The sequence below is a fragment of the Crocuta crocuta genome, unplaced genomic scaffold (assembly GCF_008692635.1).
Source record: "Crocuta crocuta isolate KB4526 unplaced genomic scaffold, BGI_CrCroc_1.0 scaffold50, whole genome shotgun sequence".
NCBI lineage: Eukaryota > Metazoa > Chordata > Mammalia > Carnivora > Hyaenidae > Crocuta > Crocuta crocuta.
Genome location: NW_027527428.1, coordinates 6,596,735 through 6,618,144, shown reverse-complemented (window position 1 = coordinate 6,618,144; position 21,410 = coordinate 6,596,735). Strand labels below are relative to the sequence as shown.

At 51.9% G+C, this 21,410-nt stretch overlaps 1 protein-coding gene across 2 annotated transcripts in view; it reads right to left on the bottom strand.

Annotated features, from left to right (window-relative positions):
* Window positions 1–21,410, bottom strand: part of RPTOR (regulatory associated protein of MTOR complex 1) — a 325,821-nt gene that overhangs the window by 174,392 nt on the left and 130,019 nt on the right. For both annotated transcript variants that reach the window (XM_077755327.1, XM_077755330.1), the window contains exon 5: window positions 10,760–10,906. In XM_077755327.1, coding sequence (XP_077611453.1) covers window positions 10,760–10,906 — 147 coding nt within the window. The remainder of the gene's footprint in view (window positions 1–10,759; window positions 10,907–21,410) is intronic.

The window sequence follows — 21,410 nt, the reverse complement described above, 5'->3', positions numbered from 1 at the left end:
ACCGAGTATTTGACCCTATGCTGCCGTCACCAGACATTGGGTTTTTAAAGCAAAGAAGGAAGAGATGGCAGATTCACACCCCAACTCCTCGGCTCCCACATCTCAGCTCAGTGCAACAGGGCACCTGTTCCCCAGGGAGACGGGCTCTGGGGTCGGTGCTGCTGTGACAGCCCCGTCCAGAAGGACAACGGGTCCGGGTGCCAGGTGGGTCTGCAGCCTCCCTCGAGGAAACATCAGGAGGCTGGCAGGTGCGTCAGAGGCTGGCGCAGGGACACGGGGACGCTCTGGGCCTCAGTGCTAGGTGTGAATGCCCCCTGCCCGGCCCCAGGACTGGGCCGCCAGGCTCAAGCAGGCCAGGCAGACCTCCATGGAGTCTGGTGGAAGAAGGGCAAGCAGGGCTGAGCTTCGGTGGGAAGACGCGGATGTAAGGTACAAACGAGACTCCAGGCTCTCACATTCCTCTGCAGAGAGTGGCCCGTTTCCCAGCAGAGACACTGGAGGTTCACAGTCTGATCCCACATTAAGCTTCCCTCTAGCGGCACTGGGAACCGACCTGTGGGCCCTTCGACCACAGGTGTGGACGCCACCACTCTTCTACACTCACTTTTCTGCTGAGCACCGATCTAATGCCTCTCGGGAGGGGAGCACTGAGTCACGCCAACGCCACCCCTGTGGAGCTCAGGATGTGGGTGGTGTTCATGCCGGGAGCCATGGCGGAGCTTGGTGGGTTTCTCGAGGCCTCCGCAAGGCATGCAGAGGTCCGTCCGGGCGAGTCCACAAGTGGTGCTCCTGCTGTGCTGCCATGGGCCGCGGCGCCGGGCAGGGCCTCCATGCGACGCTGCTCCGTCTGCACCTCGAGGCCCCCAAGCATCTGGCTCAAAGCATCAGAAAGTCCTGAGGCCCCGGAGGCGCTCTGTGGACACCGAAGATGGAAGGGAGGAAGATACGTGGAGAAATATCTTTATCCCAAATATGTCTACTAGAAATGAAATTTCCCAGTCCCAAACGGGCATTGATAGAAAGCCCCAGCAGCTCACAGGCCCCGTGCAGCGTGGTACAAGCAGGGAGAACCGGGCAGGTGTAGCCGCAGATGGTCGGAAGCAACCTGTGGTTGCCCATTGAGCAGCAATTCAGTGGGAAGCGTGCCATCCTGGCCCCTTCCTCCCCAGCACACCACCGGGCGTGCAGAAGGCACAGGAAAGCTCTACTTCAGGGATAATTAGGATCTGAAACATTTCTTATCTGACACTGAGGGCAAGGATTCCACCAGCGCATCGCTGGTTTTCAGGCTCGCTAACCCAGGAAGACAAACACCCGTCGTTATGCAGGGGTTATTTCTCACACAGCGTTTGGTTTTGTATTTATCCGAGACAGTGACCTTTTAATCCAACTTAGTCTTTGCAAACAGCTTACATGCAAGGAAACGACTCCCTCAGAGAACTCGAGGGGCCGCCCGCGCATGGATCGAACATCACCAGCTGGGAGCCAGTGCTCACTCAGAGGGCAGGCCCGGCAGGCACCTTTACCCACTGGGGTTTCTCCTGTGGGATCCAGAGGCTCGAACACAAGAAAAAACTTCAAGTTTCAGAGCTCACTAGAGCCTTCTGGAGGCTTTGGGAAGGGTCCAGAAAAGTCCTCAGATGTGACGTGCAGCAAGCAGATCCAACAGAGGCATCTGCCAACTGTCCCACACGTGTGGGTACGTGGCACCCGGGAGTGGGGGGAACCGCTCCCTCCTCTCGGCACGGCTGCTGGGGGCCGCGGGGGGGGAACCCGCTCCCCTCATTTTCTAAATAAGACTCTGACATCGTGCTGCTTTCCCCATATACACATCCTCGCACGAGACAGGGATGAAAGCACTGGTAATTTCTGGCCTCTGACAAGGGGAGTTCTGAGAATAACATCTCCCTGGTGACAGCGTGAGTTCTGGCGCTCAGCAACTTTTCTTCTCAACTCAGCAACGCCCACTTACTAGGGACGACCTGCAGGGCGCAGAGAGACAGAGCTCTGGAGGACTCCATCACGGGACACATGCTGCACTACAGACAGCAGGGGGAAAGTAGCCGCCGTCATTTTTTATGAGTAACAGAGAAAAGTTTATACATGTCAGATATGAAGTAGTAATTTCACAACCAGGCGGCACCTGTGGCTGCAGGCTACCTGTTGTCCAGAATGGGAGTCACTTTCGCTGGAGGAAGGCCACAGAGGAGCCTTCAGAGCTGCCCTTCACAGGGCAGAGGAAGGGCCCCTTCAGAGCAAGCTTCTCACAATTGCCTGGAGAGCTTGCCCGAACTCAGCATCCAGAGTTTGAAGCCATTTAGCTGTTAGCAATCCAACAGTTTTTAAAAGGCTCCGGAGTCATTCTCTATGTCAGTGAAGATGCTTGATTAGAACTGTTACCCCGATTCTACTCCCCAAGTATTCCCAGTCCGCAACCAAAGAAACAGAGATACTAAGCAATTCTGCACCCTTCCACGTCAAGATGAAGACTTCTCGGCTTCGCGAATATGCCTGTGTGAACATATGTTTCAGCTCTCTTGGGTGCGAGCCTGCAGGGGAATCACGGGGTCACACAGCGGCTCTAAGTTTAACATCCAAGGCGCTGCCAGGCTGTCGGCCGTCGCATGTGCCCGCCAGCAGCGTGCAGGCTCCCCGTCCGCCGCGTCCTTGCCAGCACTTAGAACTACCCACTGTTGTTCTAGCCAGCTTGGTGGGTGTGAGGCACGCCTCACCGTGGTTTGGACTCCGTCTCCCTGGCGGGCGTTGGCGCCCCTGCCCTGCCTTCTGGTGATGTGAGGACGGAGAGAGCGGACACGCCGGCCCAGCTTCTCATCTCGGGGAGAAAACAGTCTCCTGCCAGAAGGGCGAGGACAGCGGCCAGTTCATCACAGATGCTCCTGGCCCAGCTGAAGATGTCCCCCTCGAGCCCCGGTGTGCTAAGAGCTTTTCTTTTTTTAAACATGAAAGCGTGCTGGATTTTGTCAAGGGCTTTTTTTTTCCCATCATTTGATCTGATCATACAGTTTTTCTTCTCCAGTCTGCCGGTGCATGGATCACATTAATTGATTTTTTAACTCTTAAGCCAGGCTTGCACAGCTGGAATAAAGCCCTCACCCCCGCCCCGTCATCAAGGGTAACTCTTTTTATAGACTGCTAGACCCAATCCACTATTATTTGCTGGAGGCTTTCTGCATTGAAGTGTGTGAGATACAGGGTTTAAGTGTTGTTTTTTTTTCCATTTGTACTGCGTGTCCCTTTTGACATCAGGGTAAGAAAATCCCCTCCCCTTTCTACGTTCTGGATGAGCTCCGTAAAACACTGGGGTGAATGCTTCTTTAACTGTCTAGTGGAACTCTCCAGTGAAACTACCTGGGCCTGGACACTTCCTTTCCAGGAACTGTTTAACTACAAGGTCAGTGTCTTTAGTGTTGACACGATCTGTCTCATCTTGGTCGGGTTTGGTAGTTTGTGGATTTAGAGAAACTGCCCGTATCTGGAAGTTGTCGAAGTTATGAGTGTGAAGTTGTCCTCGTAACCTCTTACTATTCTTTTAACGGCAACAGGATCTGGATCTTTCTCTGCTCTCCTATTTGTTAGTCTGGCTAGAAGTTTATCCAGGTTATTGATGATTTCTGAGAAGCAGCTTTTTGCTTCATGGGTTTTCTGTTTTCACTTTCAGTCATTTCTGCTCTTACAGCCGTTATTTTCTTTCTTCTGGTTACTGTGGGTTTATTTGGTTCTCCTGAGATAGCTTCCTGATGTAGTGCTGTGCTCTGAATGTGTGCGCTCCCCCAACTGCTGAAATCTTAACCCCCGGCGTGATGGTGTTAGGAGGAGGCATGCCCTCAGGAGAGGGGGTATGTGTCGGAATCAGGGAAGCCCCTTCCACGGCGTGAGGACACAGCTGGGGTCCCCACCAGCGCACAGTGGCGCCTTTGTCTTGGACCCCCGCCCCCAGAGCTGCAAGGAATACATTTCTGTTGTTCACGAGCCCTCCCAGAGCCCCAGTGGACTAAGACCCGGTAGGAACTTCTGACCCACTGCTAGTTTTTTCTGACGTTTTTCTGTTGTCTATCATGGACTTCTGGTTGATTCTACCCTGGTCAAAGAACATACTCTCTGATTTCAATTATTTCATGTTTGCCGAGGCCTGTCTTACAATCCAGGACATGCTGTATCGTGACGAATGCTCCTCGGACACTGGAAATGGATGTGTATTTGCTGCCGCTGTGAGCGGTGCTCAGGAAGTACCAGTCAGACCATACAGCTGACGCTGCAACACAATCGTTATGTCTCCAAAAACGGACAGTTTAGTTTTCTCTTCTGCAATCGCGTGCTTCCATTCCCTCCCCAGGCCGCACTGCACAGATTGGGCTGCCTACGTACAAAGCTGGAGAGGGGCAGTGATGGTGAGCTGGCCTCTGAACTGCATGTGAAGAAGCCACCTGTCCGCCTGCCCCCCACCCGCCCCTCTCCTCCCGCATGGCTCTGTGTTGAGCCCGTTTAATGCAGCCATTTTTCTGGCTGCCACAGAAGGCTCACTGCCCTGTGCTGCCGCGGTCTCTGCGAGGGACTCCTGGCCATTACCTCGGCTCTTCCAGCCTAGCAGGGAGGCTCCCGAGAGGGAGCAGGTCAGGCACAGGGCCCTGCACAGCAGCCCAGGGTGCTGGCCGGGAGCCCTGCTCCAGAACGTTCAGCAATTCCCGGCATATTTTAAAACAGATGAAATTAGAAAAAAGGCTTAAACTCTAGATTTACTCTGGGAGAAGCTCCCAGTTTTATGATGGCTGAAAAGGGTATATTATATTCATGAATCTGGATTAATAATCATTTTTTTTGTTTTTTTTTGTTTGTTTTTACTATTTCATGCACACCAATCCAAGACCAAGCATATCTGATGATTCATGAATGTATCAGAAGAAGAAAACTAAAGAACTAAAAGTAGTTTATTTAGGTGCACATTTACTTACGAGGCCGCATCTTTAAGTATTTCCTAAACATCTACCTCAAATGAGGCGTCCCTGACAGGTTTACATAACAGATCTACCTTACAGCTGACAGCACCAACAGAACACATACTGCGAGATGACAAATAATTAATCATCAAATTATCCGTGTAACACACTGCTGCCTGCAGTCAGGCCCAGGGAGCGTCCACACCCGGTGGGGGGGGGGGCAGCATCCAGACCCGGGGGGGAGCGTCCAGACCCGGGGAGCGCTGGTGAAGGAAGCAGAGCTACAGCTGCATCCTGAAGGTGAGTGACTGTAAGTGACTACAGTCGCACTTGCCTGCCCACGGGGTCCACGGGATGCCCTCAGCTGTGAGGGCTCTGAAACTCTTCATGCAGAGAAATCACTTCCCTTTCTCCCTGAGCCTTCACATTATAGGTGAGGAACGTAAACGGGGTTGAGTGAGAACTCCATCTCCGCACACACCCCACCCGAGGGATGGTGCCCAGGGCCCCACCCAGCAGAGCTCCGGTCACACAGGCGGAAGACAGGATGACATACAAAATGCTCTGCAGACAGAACATGTGGCACAAGTAACCGGGAGTGCTATCAACTCGCCAGCAACTGTGGCCCCGGCACGGGGAGCCCGGCTCTGCTCCGCGCCTCCCCAATGTCCCTTCCCCCGACGGCGCCTCAATCCCCCCTGGGACCGCTGCCGTCGAGCCTGCTTTCCCACCAGCCTCTCCCCTTTCTGGTCAGCAAGGCGGCCTCTCCCAGAGCCAGAGGGCCAGTCCGCCCCACAGAGGGCTCTCGTCTCGCCTTTTTAGATTAGCCCCCCACCCACTCTCCTATGAACAGTTGAAATGATAGTGTTTCTTTTTAAATTACAAGTGAAATTCTCTTCTGTTCTCTGTGTGAGAGAATGCCAAGTACATATACATTTCTTAACACTATTTGTTTTGAAAACCATTGCTGTTGTGAATTCTTACTGCTTACTATTCGTGTAGCGTAAGGTGCAGAGGAGATGGGTGAACTTGGCCAGCCTTCATCAGGAAGAGGGCACGAAACCATCCAGAGTGTGTGCAGAGAAGCAGAGGAGAAGGGGGATCGCCCGCCACAGCCCGGGTGGCATGGGCTGGAAACCGGGGTCGCCGGAACACCTGGCATCAGGACGGCCCCCTGCCCGCCCATGCGCCTGAGCCAGGGGTCCCGCAGCCACCTGCACCCCCGCCCCCCCGCCCCCAGGAAAGCACTGGCATCTTCCTCGCTGGAGAGTTACTGATGAGTCTGGGGCAGAGCAGGGCAGCGTGGCCAACGGCACCCCAGGAAAGTAACGCCCCTGCACGGTGACTGCACCCCACAGACAGCCCACCCCTCCGCTCCCCTGCTCACAGTCCCCGCCCACGAACACATGGGGGTTTCTCTCCATTCTTCACGGGAGACGGCAGAGCCCTCACAAGCCCCCAGCATAGAACCCAACAATCCATGTAAACCTAGGAGAAAAGTTAGTACCCGGGGAAATGGAGGTAACGCAGAAAAGAAGGGGCTGCCGTTTACTAACCCACAAATCAGCATCATTCTGAATCTAAAGGAGAATGTTAACAGTTATCACGGAGCGGCCTTGGGTTCCTCCACCACCTATGGGTGACAGCTCTGCAGCTGCATGGGGCGACTGGAGCCTGGAGCCGGACACGCCCGGAGACCCCGCAGAAGCTGCGTGGCGGGCCATATCCTGTAGCACCCGGCGCGCCCACGGCAAGAGCCTGGAGAGCCGGGCAGCGATCCGTGGTCACAATACGCGCCTCCCCAGGCAAGCTGGGAACCAACCTGTGGTTTCGGAAATCACCCACAGGCACCACAAATATGACCCTGACACGGCCCGCAGACTCGGCTACGAAGGCCACAGGCGTCCATGCAACACGCTGTCTCCAGCAGCAGCACAGGAACCGTGAGGCCTCAGGACAGGATGCTTCAGTTGTGCGGCTGCACACGTAACACACTCTGGAGAGACGCGAAGATTCCAACGTTAGTTGTTTCTCATCAGAATTAGTTTCACCATCTGACGTGAAGTTTAGTCACAGTGGGTCCACGCGGACAATGTTCACACGCGGGGTTCTGAATGGGAAATCCGGTGGTTCCGGCACTGTGGGGTCAGTGATGCTGCAGAAGCAAGCTTGTTTCTTGCCAAGAACAGGAGTGTCCGCGCGGCTGGTCCCTGTGGGCTGGTGACACGGGTCACAGAGTGTGCGGATAACGGAGGGCAGACCAGGGTTTACTTGGAGGCGTTGGGAGAGGAGGCTGCAGAGCGCCAGCAACTGGCAGACAAGGGTGACGCCCCAGGTGACGGACCAAGCAGGTCAGGAACCATCCTGGCACGTGGCAGCCGCTCCCAGGGACGACGCCCACACCCCTCGCCGTGGCTGCCACCTAGAACCGCCAGAGCAGCAGGCCTGCCGTGAGGATGGTGGTCGGCACCAAGGTGGGTGCACAGCTCAGCCCTGCTGTCTCTGGGAGAAGGACACGGTGGCTCCTGCCACTAGACGCCTGGGCACTTCCCGCCTCCCGGGCGTCTTCTGGGCCAAGGAGAATAGGCCTCCCACACACAACAGGGCTGCAGGCACATGCTCCCCACTCCAGTCCCACCCAGCACCCAGCCCCAGTGGGGGCCGGGCACCCAGCACCAGCCACAGACAAAAGGTTAGCGGTCCAGGCCCGCTGGAGCTCTTGAGAACTCACTGACGCACACAGCGAACGGGACTTAGGGCTGCCGTTCTTTACCGTCAAAACTCAAAATCATTTCTCCACTTTTTTAAACAGAAGTGGTGGCAGCTCCGGGTTGGTCTGTAGGATGGCAGAAAGCCCACAGGTAACGTCGTACTTGTGGATTAAGCAGTAATGGTGCAAGCACACTGTCCGCCCCGACAGGGATGCTCGCCGGGGAGCCAGAGGGCCGCCGGGGCAGGGTCCTGGCCGGGAGGCGTGGGCCAGGGACCGATCACTCACCACTGGGCTATCCGATCTCTGAGGTCCTGCCAGGTGCTACTCTGGCAATCACAAAACACTTCTTGTAAAGGGAGCATTGAAAGCAGAGAGATTTATATGGAAACCAACTTGACAATAAACTATTAAAAAAAAAAAAAGAAAGTAGACAGATTTGAAGCCTCTCTCTAACTTTCAAGTCACAAAGCAACGTGACACAGTGACACAGGTACAGAAGATGCCTGAGTGACAGGAGCGCGTCCTCCTGGCTGTGCGAGGCTCCGGCTCCGGGTGGCACCTGCAACCCTCCTGTGGTGGCTCCTGCTCCCGCCACGGGACGGGGCCACGGCCGGTGCGAGAGAGACGACCGGCCCTCCACGCGCACGCCCTCCCCCTGCGCTGCTGCGTGTGCTGTGGAGACTCTCTGCTCCGAGCACCCATCTCCCTGCGTTCCGTGCCATCATCTGACCCTCTGCTTCTCCAACCCTGGCACAAACCGTTCTACCTGCTGACTTCCCTCGGTTCACACATCACCAGGACCCGATAAGACTCCTGCCACGTGCTTGCTCCAAGTTGACAGAATTTGACCAACTGAAGAGAAGGAAGGAACTTCCTAAAAGAACACAGCGAAGCGGCTACGGAGGATTTCTGTTTGTCCAGCATCTAATAAATCGACTACAACAAACATTAAGATACTGAGTGGGAGCCAATTTTATCATTTTAATTTCCACTGTTAACGCAAGAGACCAGGCGGACAAGAGCCGATCATATAAGTGTGATGGCAGCACGCAAGCCGCAGCGCGCGCGCTCAGAGGGAAGGGCGCAGGGAGCCGCCAGGGTGGATTAACGCACACAGTGCTGCTCTGCAATGCCACACCTCTGCCACTCCAGACAACGTATCTGTCACTTGCTCTCCCCTGTGAGGAATGAGTCCAGGATATGTTTTCTCCCTCAGAAAAGATGCATGGAAATCTTTTTTGTTGCACTCAACAAAATGAACAGTTTCTGAGGCTATGCGAGCCGTGGTGACATGAAGAGAACAGAGGGGACACGCTCGGTGTAGGGAGGTCAGCACCGCGCCTCCTGCCACAGAAGCGCTCACCTTCCGCTGGGGTGAGGGGACAGGTCGCAGCCACCTTATGAGATGGGCTGGGGGCAGCTGTCTGTCTGTCTCCCCTTAACCAACCTGAAGCTCGTGAACTGGGATAAACATGAGGCAGCGTTCTCCAGCATTTTTATTTATATATTTTAAATGTAACAAGAAAACCTTTTTTTGCAGTATTTATTATCTGATGAGTCTTTAGTGCTCATTAGATAACCCATCCTGTGGGTAGACGTGGGTGAAAGGCCTACACGCAAGGTGACAATCAGACAACACAGGACGCGGTCCCCCCACCCCCCACCCCCATCGCACAAGCAAGGTCAGGACTTGTGGGGCTGGGCTCTGCCTTCAGGGTCAAAGGGCACTGCATTTACAAATCAGTCTCTGTTATGCGATGCTCTGCACAGGGACTTGATTTATAAACATAAAATATTAAAGTGCATGACACGTTCATTTTAAATCCCACCACGCGGAATTTCAGATGTTAGTGCTGATTATTTGCGCCACATCCTCTGATGAAGCATGAAAAGCACAACAATACATTAAAATTGAATCGACCCAAAAAGGCTGGAGGAAACACATACTCAGGGCCATTTTTGTTCCGGAATTGAGAATTTCCTGCACCGCAACCAATCAGAATTCATGACCCCCTCGAGGCTGCAGAATATTCTATTCCCACACGCATGTGCAGGCCACAGGATGGAGGTCTCTTAATTGAAAATGCCTCTACAATTTCCCTTCAGAATTCACTGTTTGGTTCCGACATCAAATATTAACTAAAACAACCAAGTGAAATGTCTGCTCATGAGCAGAGCACTGCCCTGACTCTCCCAGCAACCCTGCACATGCCGCACATGTATGCATACACGCAATATGCACACAAGTGCACATACAAACACAGCGACACACACACAAACACAGCCACGCACACGCGTGCACACACACACGCACACAAACACAGCCACGCACACACATACACAAACAGCCACGCATACATGCACACACAAACACAACCAGGCACACACATGCATAAACACAACCATGCACACGTGTGCACACACAACCACATGCATGCATGTGTGCACACACAACCACAACTGTGCACACACGAACAGGCACACACATGCACACAATGGGGACAACAACAAGGAGGTAGTAGAACTGACGGCTATGCCTGGATATGGGGCCATTTCTCCTAAAATCCATGCGTCTGCTTTATTTTAACATTTATCCGAGAGGCACAGGCCACTGAAGCACAAACCAACTCTAGGAATGTTCACACTTAATGAATGTTCAGATTCAGAACAACACTAAGTGGGGCGCCTGGGTGGCTCAGTCGGTTAAGCGTCCGACTTCGGCTCAGGTCAAGATCTCATGGTTCGTGGGTTCGAGCCCCGCGTCGGGCTCTGTGCTCACAGCTCAGAGCCTAGAGGCTGTTTCAGATTCTGTGTCTCCTTCTCTCTCTGCCCTTCCCCTGCTCGCTCGCTTGCTCTCTCTCTCTCAAAAATAAAATAAACATTAAAAAAAAATTTAATGTCAACAGGTAAAATGAGATGTTAAAAATACGCCCGCCCATAAGTTTGTGCCGAGTGCTGCCCGAGCTCTGTCACTGAATGTTCCACCTTGCCCTGAGCACCGTGACAACCTCACCAGTGGGAAAGTGAGGGGGGCCCTGCAGGGAGTCCGGCCCCCACGCCCACGCCTACCCCCCTGGTGCAAGGGCCTCACCTCCAGCTCCTGCTCCCTCTGCAGGGCAAACTGCTTGAAGGACTTGACGACCAAGCCGGCGTTGGAGCAGTCGTAGACGAATATGGACGGGCTGCCCATCCACGTCTGCAGGTCATAGATGGACAGAGGAATATACTGCGTGTAGTTCTGGAAAACAAAACGTGGGGCACGTGAGACTTAGCCTCCTGGACTGGACTACCGACCCTTACCCGTGCCACGAGGAGGGGAGGATGCACGGGTCTGGCGGTGTGGAGCGCTCTCGACCTAACCCTGCAAATAACAGCTAACAAGAGGCCTGCTACCCGCTCACGCGCTGCTTCCTCCGGGAGCCAAATGCTAGGCGGCTCTCGCGGCCCAGCACCCAGCCTGGAGCTCCCTGCAGCGCCCACGGGCCCCTTCCACACTGGGGCTGCTGCACATGTCCTACCACATCAGCTCCCGCCCCCAGGCCCCAAACCACAGCCTCCTCTTACAAACGTAAAGGGTGTGCGTGCATGCCATCTTCCGCCGTAGCGTCCGTGTGTGCTCAGGTAACTGCCGTGCGCCCCGTGTTATCAGGGGGATGAGCTCTGGGGAGCTGCCGAGGCCCCTCCAATGCGCATGCTTTCCCTGCTGCTGCTCCTTCTATTTCAGAGATACCCAGAAGCCCTTAAACCTCCAGATGATTTTAAAAATCACATTTAGGAGATACAAGTGGATTTGGCCCTCCCATTTTTTCAAATCACAGAACAGTAACTTATTAGCATGAATCCACTAAGTGCAATGTTTTTCTGGACAGCCTGTACCACGCAGGACTCGAAAACACTCCAGTGACTACTGGCAGACGCAGACAAGGGCGCTCCTCACCTTCCTGGAAAGACGAGCATGATTCTCACACAGAGGCAACCTGTTTAAGCAATTCTTCTGCACAAACGCCGTCGCTTACTCTCCTTCCTCAGCACGGACAGGTGAGTGGCAATGCTGGCAGAGGCCAACTCTGTGCACTGACGTGAAGGTGGCCGTGTTTCCTGGCAGCAGAGCCACAAACACGGCCTCTGGTATCGCCAAGCGGATTGTGTCAATGCAGCCGGGTAACAGGACAGAAGACAAGAAAACCAAGTGGGGCCGAAGGGAGTCTGTCACCAAGGTGGCCGGCAGAGGCCTTCTCGACGTGCATGGTGCAGCACCAGATCCGTCAATCCCAGACAGGACGAGGCAATGTCCAGATGACCCAGGTGTGTGTGCGTGAGGGAGCAGGTACCCCGAGAGGAACACACATGCCCTGTGCCACCCTGCCCCCTCTGCTGGCTTGCTGATTGTCACTGCGCTACACGAGAGGGCACTGGAAAGGCTGTCCCTAAAAACTCTCACCGGAGGGAGCTACAGACGTCAATGCTTCCCTAATGAATCTATACAGTCGGCGCACGCCTGATCAACACGTCAGTGGGAGTGTTCCTTGATGGAATTTGACAAGCTGATTCTAAAGTTAGTGCAGAAGAGAAATGCACAAGAATAGCGCAAAAAAAAAAAAAGAAAAAGAAAAAAAACCCACCATTTTTAAAGGAAGAATAATGAGTAGGGACTCGCACTAGCAGATATTAAATATACTATAAATCTATGGTAATTACAGGATGCCATTAGGGAGGGCGAGAAAAACAAATCAATAGACGAGAAAGTCCAGAAATAGACCCACATAATGATAATGAAGGCAGCATTTTCACTCGGTGAAGAAAGAATGAACGATTCAGTAAGCGATACTGTAAAATCTAACTAGCCATTCAATACTGCTGAGATTCTATGTAAAAAAAAAAATGTAGATGATTTTAAAACTAAACAAATAGGATAAAAGATTTTTACTTATTTTGGTGCAAGAAAGGCCTCTTAAACAATTCACAAAGCTTAGAGGAATTAAAGAGAAACACAAGAACATAAAAATTACATAATCCTGATAAACCACACACAGTAACAAGCACCTAAGGAGCAGATGGGCACGGTGCACGCGCCAGGATGTGTGGAGCATGCGGGTATCTGAGCTGCTCGGGCCAGTAAAGACGGAACAAGAGGCACACAAACAGGCAGGGGTACAAACACACAAGCCGCAGAAGCAACAGGAACGATGGAGGACTGGGAAGAGAGCTTCCCGCCTGGATGCATCACGGAAACACAGATGCCAGCGAGAACCATCTATCTGCCTCAGCGTCCGGCTTCATCCAGCAAAGCGGAAAGGCGTATAACAGAGGAACAGCCCAGCATGTGTTGCACAGGGCACCGGTTTATCGTTGACACGCATGTACATAAGGAAGGTTTTCTGGAAGCCCATTCGGTAGTACGTGCAAATTTTAAACATACATCCCTCTGACGTCTAGGTGGCCATCCTACAGGGCAACTTGCGTCTACGCACAGAGATGTACATACAAGGATGTATGATGCTCTTGCTGGTGAAAACCTGTCCGCTGTCTAAATGCCACCTGGGGGGAGACAGCTGGTCCCATCTGTCTTCTCCTCTTCTTCACCAGTTCAGCGCAGAAGAGAACCGTACGTGTCCACATTATGGCATATACCACACAGCCCTTAAAACTGAGCTAACTGGCATGTGCTGACATGGAGAGAACGCCAAGGCTTGTTATTTAAAAAGTGCAAGACTTAGAACATCACACAGACAACATTCCCATTTTGTGGGAAGAAAAGAAAGGGCGCCGTGTGTGACGCACACACGGCTAGCACCTGAGCACTGCTCTGCTCACGAGAACTCCGTGTCCGTGGCATAGACAGGCCGTATCGATGGCATCAGCTTTTAAAACTACCAAGAGATGGAAAGCTAACCAAAATGACGAAACGGAAGAACTCTCCTCCAAAGAAATTCCAGGAAGACTTGACAGCTAAAGAACTGCTCAAAACAGATATAAGCAATATAACTGAACAAGAATTTAGAACATATCGATGGCACCAAAAGAACAGTGCTGAACTACCAAGGGCGGCCTTCTCGGACTAGGGCGGTAAAGGTGCACATTACAGAGCTGTGTTACTCCCATTCCCTTAACACCTGTGTTCTCTTGGAATCTTTCGGAACAGAAATTACTTGTACTTTCTAAGAAGACAAAATGCACTCAAACTATTAAAAGGAAGGAAAAGGGTCCTCTCCGGGTTTACCACAACACAGCCCCGTGTCCATTCATAGCCACAACCAGCAGGCGTTACGCGTTACCTGTGGAAGAAGATTCCGGCAAGCACTCTGTCAGGCACAGCGGGACGTGGATAAGGGCCCCCTGGGAACAGGGAAGAGAGACCCTCTCCACGCCCACTCCCAGCACCCTCCCTGCCCCTACTGACGCACCGCCCCCACTCCCGGGGGTGGGGGGGGGAAGAAGGGCCAAGTGAACCCTTTAACCGGGCAGGGACATGCCCACACCCCTGGGAGTTCTGCGCAACTCCCTGCAACACGCTGCAGTTTATTTACCGCCCACAATGTTCTCGGCTCAGCCAGGAGCAGCCAAATATGGCCAGCAGGGTCCCGACCCCACTGCCGTCTCCTCGTCATCTGCCTGACCATCAGGAAGTGCCTCCAGGGACAGGCTGATGAGGCCGCAACGCAGCACAGAGTGTGACATAAAATACAGTTCAAAAGACCGTGTTCTCAGGCCTTGCTTCCTGAGCTAAAATCTAAATTTTATGTTTCCTCCAAATCAAAAGTAACTTTAAAAATGCTTGAGATACAAAGTTAATGGAGATTCTAGCGCACTGGGGCATCATTCATGATCTTTCCTTCCATTCCGTGACCCTGGCCGCCCCCCTCAGGCTTCAAGTGGATCCTCGCCGTCCAGTCCCTGTGGGGGCAGAACCTTCCCCATTTTCAAATGCTCATTCAAGGGGGGCAGCATGGCGAGAAACCGCAGACTCTCCAAACTGTTTCCGCTCCACGGCTGCTGGTTATGGCGGGGCTTGCGCCAGAGACCGTCCACGGGGGTGCCCCACCGCCGGGAAAGGCTTGAACACAGCACCCGTGCCCACGCATGCGGCTGCCTCTGAGGAGAGGGCAGCTCATAACACGTTAGCTGTGTGCGCAGAAGCGTGGAAGTCTGGGCCCGCTGGGAAATACAAAATCAACTCCGTTCAACCACACTGAGGAAAATGGCCTTTGAGAGCTACTTCTTATTAGCTGGTGAGCATGCAGATCTCATTTCCCTTCGCAGGAAGACCTGGGGGAGCCGGTCAGGCTTCAGGCCAGACTCCCACCCTGCGCACCATCAGAGCGGCTGTGGAGAAACAGCAGCCGAAGCACAACCGATTCTCCTATGCCGCCTCGGTGGGCCCACCCTGGGCAGGCTGGACAAGCGCAGGACTCCCCCTGTACACAGAGGGTGCCCGGAGCACCCCAAGGTCTTCAGGCAGGGGCTTGGCTCCCCCCTGCCCCCCCATCAAAGCCACAAGGACAGAGAATTCCTCACCAAAGCTTCTTTCCCTTTTCTTGGAAAAATGTATTCAAGGCCATGTTTTCATCTCCAACAAAGAAAGAGAAATAGGGTTCAGATAATTTATTCATTACAATCCATTTTATCTGTCAGGTTATATTAAACATGAAAAAAAAAAAAGCCTCCTTGCTTCATCAGACCGTCTTCTCCGGCGAGTCAGCCGCGGAGGCGGCAGCGGGACACGAGCCTCCAGAGAAGCCGTCCCCGTCCCCGTTCTGGAGAAGACGCTCGGCGCACCTTCTGTCGATGCCTCCATGTGTGGTGGGTCAGAAGTCCAGGCCGCACCGACACAGCCTCCTCCTGTGTGTCTTCCAGGATTGCCACCGAGCCGCCTGCTTCCATGTGAGCCCAGAGAGGGAGCCACGGCCGCATCAGGACGGGTCATCCGGCGTTCCCCGCCCTGCAGGGTGACCTGTCCTCGGAGGGCAGGGGCAGCGGAGTCCCCACCTTCTTTCCAGAGGCCTCTCTCTGAACACACGCTCCCAGGAGCGGGAGGGGCGGTGCAGACACGGTGTCGAAGGGCAGGGCCCCAACCGAGTGTGGCAGTCAGCAACACTGGGGTGTGAGCTGTGAGCAAACTTCCCGTGGCTCAGAATCCATGAGGCCAAAGGCTCGCTGGCTGTGCCGCCACTTCCTCTGCCCTCCCTTTGCTGCAGCTAAAGAACCGATCACTCCATGACTCTAACGAGTGTTGTTTAAATGACAGAAGTTACCAGGATTTGAAACTGTGTGTCCCTATCGGTGACGCCCTTGTTCTTCTGCTCTAGCATACAGTTCGCTATTGATCCTGTTGAAAGATGGATCGTTAAGGTTTTCTAAGGCATAATTATCAAAAACACACACTTGTGATTTATAAAGAGCACTGTTTGTGCCAGCTCCCATTTATCATTTGCTTTGTTACTTTATCCATACTGAGAGTAGCAAAAAAGCTGTTGATTTTATCGTAAACTTGACTTGTCTTTTCTGAGGATTTCTAGCGCTTCCTGTTCATCTACAACCGTTGAAGGAAGACCATCAGTAAAACTTCTAAAATAAATAATAAAATAAAATAAAGATACATGAATCCCCTGATGTTAAGAGACATAAAACCTTAACTGACTTCCCAGCTGCCCGGTACCATGTGAAAACTGGATTCATGGAGCGTGGGATAGTAGGGATGTGGGGGGTGAGGGGCCCCTGAACACAGACCCCTGGGCCCCTCCCCAGACGGGCATCTGTAGTCCTGGGTGGGGTTGGATGGCCGGCATTTCTCTGGAGCTCCAGGGCCGGCCGCCACTGCTGGCCCGGGACCCCACGTTGGCGCCCCTGGTGTGGGCAGTGCGGGCGAGCGTGTGGCACACACACAAGACGCTCATCCCTCAGTTCTGGCGCCGCCTGTACACCTTACGCTTCGTGAGTCAGGAAATGCCTTGCTGGTAAGATGATATTTAAAGAAAAATATCAATTCAGGAATGAGTCAACCCATGTGTAGAATTTCAACTACAAATTCAATTTCTTTAATCGATACAGGGCTATTCAGGTTTTCTATTTCATTCTGGGGTTTTGGTTTTTTTTTTTTTAGAGACAGCGCACGCACGTGCCTGTGCACACACGAGTGGGGAAGGGCAGAGACAGAGAGAGGGAGATGTCAGCGCAGAGCTGACGTGGGGCTCCGTCTCACAACTGTGACATCATCGTCTGAGTTGAAATCAGGAGTTGGACGCTTGGGGCACCTGGGTGGCTCAGTCAGTTAAGCGTCTGACTTCAGCTCAGGTCATATCTCATGGCTCGTGAGTTCAAGCCCTGGATCAGGCTCTGTGCTGACAACTCAGAGCCTGGAGCCTGTTTCAGATTCTGTGTCTCCCTCTCTCTTTGACCCTCCCCTGCTCACGTCTCTCTCTCACAAATAAATACAACATTAAAAGAAAAAATTTGGAAAAAAAAAAAAAAAAGAGTTGGACGCTTAACCGACTGAACCATCCAGGTGCCCCTGGGTCACTTTGATAAGTTATATTTTCTAAGGCATCTCCCATCTAATTTAACTTGAATGGTATAAAGTGTCAACGTGCCCTCATGTGTTTGGTTCTATAGTGTATGTGGGGACATTTCTAAGTGTGGACTGTGTCCTCTCCGTTCTCTTCATCAGTCCAGCTAGAGATGTGGCGGGTTACAAAAAAAAAAAGGTGAGCTACATTAGCTCTCTGCGGCCTGTCCTCTGGTTTACTGACTTGTGCTCTCTGCTATTTCTTCCCTTCTACTTGCTGTGAGTCTAGTGTGTTCATCATTTTCTCCTTTCTCAAGGGAGAAACTGAGATTTTTAACTTTAGACCTTTCTCCATAAAGATTTAAGGGCATACATCTCCAGCACACACTGTGTTAACTGCATCCTGCAAATTCCGGCAAATCTTATTTTCATTATTGTTTCATTTGGACTACCTTTGCTTTCCTTTGTCGTACCTTTTTTGGGCATGTGTTATTCAATTTCCAAATGTTTGAGATTTTCCTGATATGCTACGATGCCAAATTCTGCAGTCAGAGAACACACTCTGTACGATCTCAATCCTTCAGACCTTCAGACACACGGAGACGCATGTCTGACCCAGCATGTGCCCATCTCGGGGGATGCCCCCTGGCACCTGACATTGCACGCTGCAGCATTTGGGCCCAGGCGCCATATTCACTGATTCACAACGACTAACGGTAGTGCTCCAGTCTTTTCTATCAGTAACTGATTTTTTTCCCACTAGAAAGAACATACTATTCTGGAATTTTCCTCGAGGAAACTATTAATCAATCTTAGCTTCAACCTATCAATTACGGACCGACGGTTTTCCAAAGTTCCAACTGGAATCGTGGGTTCGTTGCTTCCTCCCTGGTCCTGGCAGTCTTGCTCTACAAATTCTGAACTCTCCTATCAGGCACACGCAGATCCAGGGCAGTTTGCATCTGTCTGATGACCTAACTGTGTGTCACTGTGAAACGTCCTTCTTCACCTCTGGCAACACTCGGGTCTCAAATCCGTTTCCTGATTAGCACCACGGCCCCCTCAGCACTCTTACAACTAGCTATTTGCCCAACACACAAAGTTTGGTCTTGCTGTCAATCCAGTCTGACATAAACTTATGAAAAAAACAGATTAAACTAGAACGTGGGACACTGTAGAGAAAACTGGTCTGGGCTCAAGGAAAACACAGCGTGCACTGTTGAGTGAAGGAAAACAGGAGTCAGTCACGGAGGGATATCTACAAAATACGCATCTGAAAAAGGACCTGTATGCAAACTACAACAGGAATTCTAAAAAGTGAGTAAGAAAACAGCTCAGTTGAAAAGTGGGCAAGAGATATGGAAACGCCCCCAAGGCAGGCTACCAAGGGCCCACAAGCACATGGAAAGACACTCCACACCAGGTCATTAAGCAACTGCAAGTGAAGGCAACAACCAACGAGATACCAGCACGCACCGGTCAGAAGCGCTGATAGCCAACCATTGGCTGCACACCAGGGTGGGGGGTGGGGGGTAGGATGGGGAGCCGGATGGGGAGCGCCAGGAACTCAAGTTTACTGCTGCTGGGAAGGGCAGTTGACGGAGGCCCTCGGGAGGACAGTTTGGCCGTTTTTTAGAAACAAAAGACCATCTGATCCAGCAATGGCATCCCAGGTATTCAAAGTAGTATAAACCTTACGTCTACACAGACACCTGCATGCACAAGTTTATAACAGCGTTATTCACAATAGCTGAGAAAATCAGAAGCGAGCAAGATGTCTTTCAACAGTGGTCCATCCAGACAATGAAACGTTACTCGGTGGTAAAGAGAAACGAGCTATCGAGCCACAGAAACGCATGCACACTCCTCACTGATAAAAGCCAATCTTAGAAGACTACACACTGTATGATCCCAACTAAACGGCACTCCGGAAAAGCTGAACCTATGGTGAAGGGCAGAGGTGGGCAGGGGCTGGGAGGGGAGACGGGAGAGCTGAAGAGAAGAGCACAGGATTTTTAGGGCAGCGAGACTACTCTGCAGGGCGCCATATGCCAGGTACACGCCGTGAGGTGTCCGGCAAAACCCAGAGCACATATGACACTGAGTAGTCCTGACATGAACTACAGGCACTCGTTCATGATGTGGAATCAGTGCAGGATTGGAAGCGAGGTAATGACCCTGGATCAGGAACTGCAGCAAACGTCCCACACCAAAGCCAGAAACTAAGGGCACGGGGGGCCGCAGGGCAAGTCTCCTTCTCAATTCCTCTATAAAACCAAAACTGCTCCAAAAACGGAAGTCTATCAGTAATAATACTTTTTAAAAAGACAACGTGTAACTATAGTAACTCACTGCAAAAAGACAATAATAAAATAATTTCACTTGGAAAAAAAGGCAGAGAAGGATCTGTATTCACAGAGCCGGTGTGTGAACCTGGACTCAATCCTGGGTCCCAAACAAAACCAACCAAGGAACATGCTTTTTAAAACGCCGCTCTCTCTGAGAGGGCTGGAGGTACGTGGATGGCTACATGGTAAACGATACTGTGAATCAATGCAAAGTTTCTTGAGGGCTTTGTTATTTTATACCCACCAAACAGTCTACTTAAGAAAACAAAAGGGGCACCTGGGTGGCTCAGTCAGCTGAGTGTTCGGCTTGGGCTCAGGTCATGATCTCTCAGTCTGTGAGTTTGAGCCCTGCGTCGGGTTCTGTGCTGACAGCTCAGAGCCTGGAGCCTATTTCAGATTCTGTGTCTCCCTCTCTCTCTCTACCCCTCCCCTGCTCACACTCAGTCTCTATCTCTCAAAAATGAATAAATGTTAAAAAAAAATTTTTTAATCTTTAAAAATAAAACAAAAAAGTGTGTACGGATGAAGTATAAGAAATAGGAAAAGAATAGCAAAACTGGTAAACATAAAATAAATGTACAAAAATCAACGGTCTTTCCATACTCCTTGATAAAAACTTACAAAATACAGATTTTAGAGTAAACTTTTATAACAACACCAAAAGTGTACAGAATCTAGGAATATATCTAACAAATGGTGCCAACTTGTATGGAATTGTGAAATACAACTGGAAGACACTTAAAAAAGGCCACAGTTTGGCAGACGCAACGTTGTAAAGATGCCAAGTGTCCCCACCAGGAATCCAGTGATTCACAAGTGGGTTCAACAGCCTCCAGGAAGAGCCAAGACATGACTGAAGACGAACAAAAGGGGGGATTCGCTTTCCCCAGCACCGGGACCCACTGGGAACCTACACACATTAAAGGTGTCCTAGCAGAGGCAGGACCCGGAGCAGAACAGAGAGTTCAGGAACACGCCCACACACTATGGAGACTCGACTGCGTTCCAGGACGGCATTAAATAGTAACAGGACAGGTGGGTGTCCACGGAGGGGGGAGAGAATACGAACCTCACCTAACAGTCTGTACAAATCAGTTTCAGGAAGATTAGAGATCTAAGTGTAATGGACAAAATCAACCCTTGTCGAAGAACACAGAGAATATTTTTGGGGGCGCCTGGGGGGCTCAGGCAGTGAGTGACCGACTCTTGAGTTCGGCTCAGGTCATGGTCTCACAGTTTCGTGAGTTCAAGCCCCACATTGGGCTGTGTGTGGACTCTGTAGAGTCTGCTTGGGATTTTCTCTCTCTCTCTCTCTCTCTCTCTCTTTCTCTCTCTCCCCCTCCCCAGCTTGCGCTCTCTGTGTCTCTCTCAAAATAAAGAAAAAACAAAAACTTAAAGAATAAAGAGAACACTTTTGTAGCCTCAGCATAAGGAGAGTCTTCTTAGAGAAAGTCCACACCATAATGGAAGACTGACCAAGGTGGCCACTTGGAAATAAAGAACTCCTGTCCAACACGGGACACCAAGCCATAAATTCAGAGAGGACACTCGCAGCTCATGAAAGTGATGAAGGGCTGCTGTACAGAATACAAGGAATTCCCCCAAATCACTGAAATAACAATACAGCAACCCCAGCGAGAAACGGAGGAGCTGAGCGCCAGCAGAGGAAGCCTCCGCGGCCAACACACACATCAGAGGGTGCTCAGTGTCACAGCCGCTGGGGAGACCCGTGCTGCCCCCCACACTGAGTAGAAAGACAAACCGTGAGCACAGGGTTGGGGAGGAAGGTGGGGACAGAAAACACTCGGGCAGTTTGCGACAGGAAAGACAACAGAACCACTCAGAAATGTGTCTGCACAGGAGGCACCAAGCGGGTCCTGGGACGTCCCCAC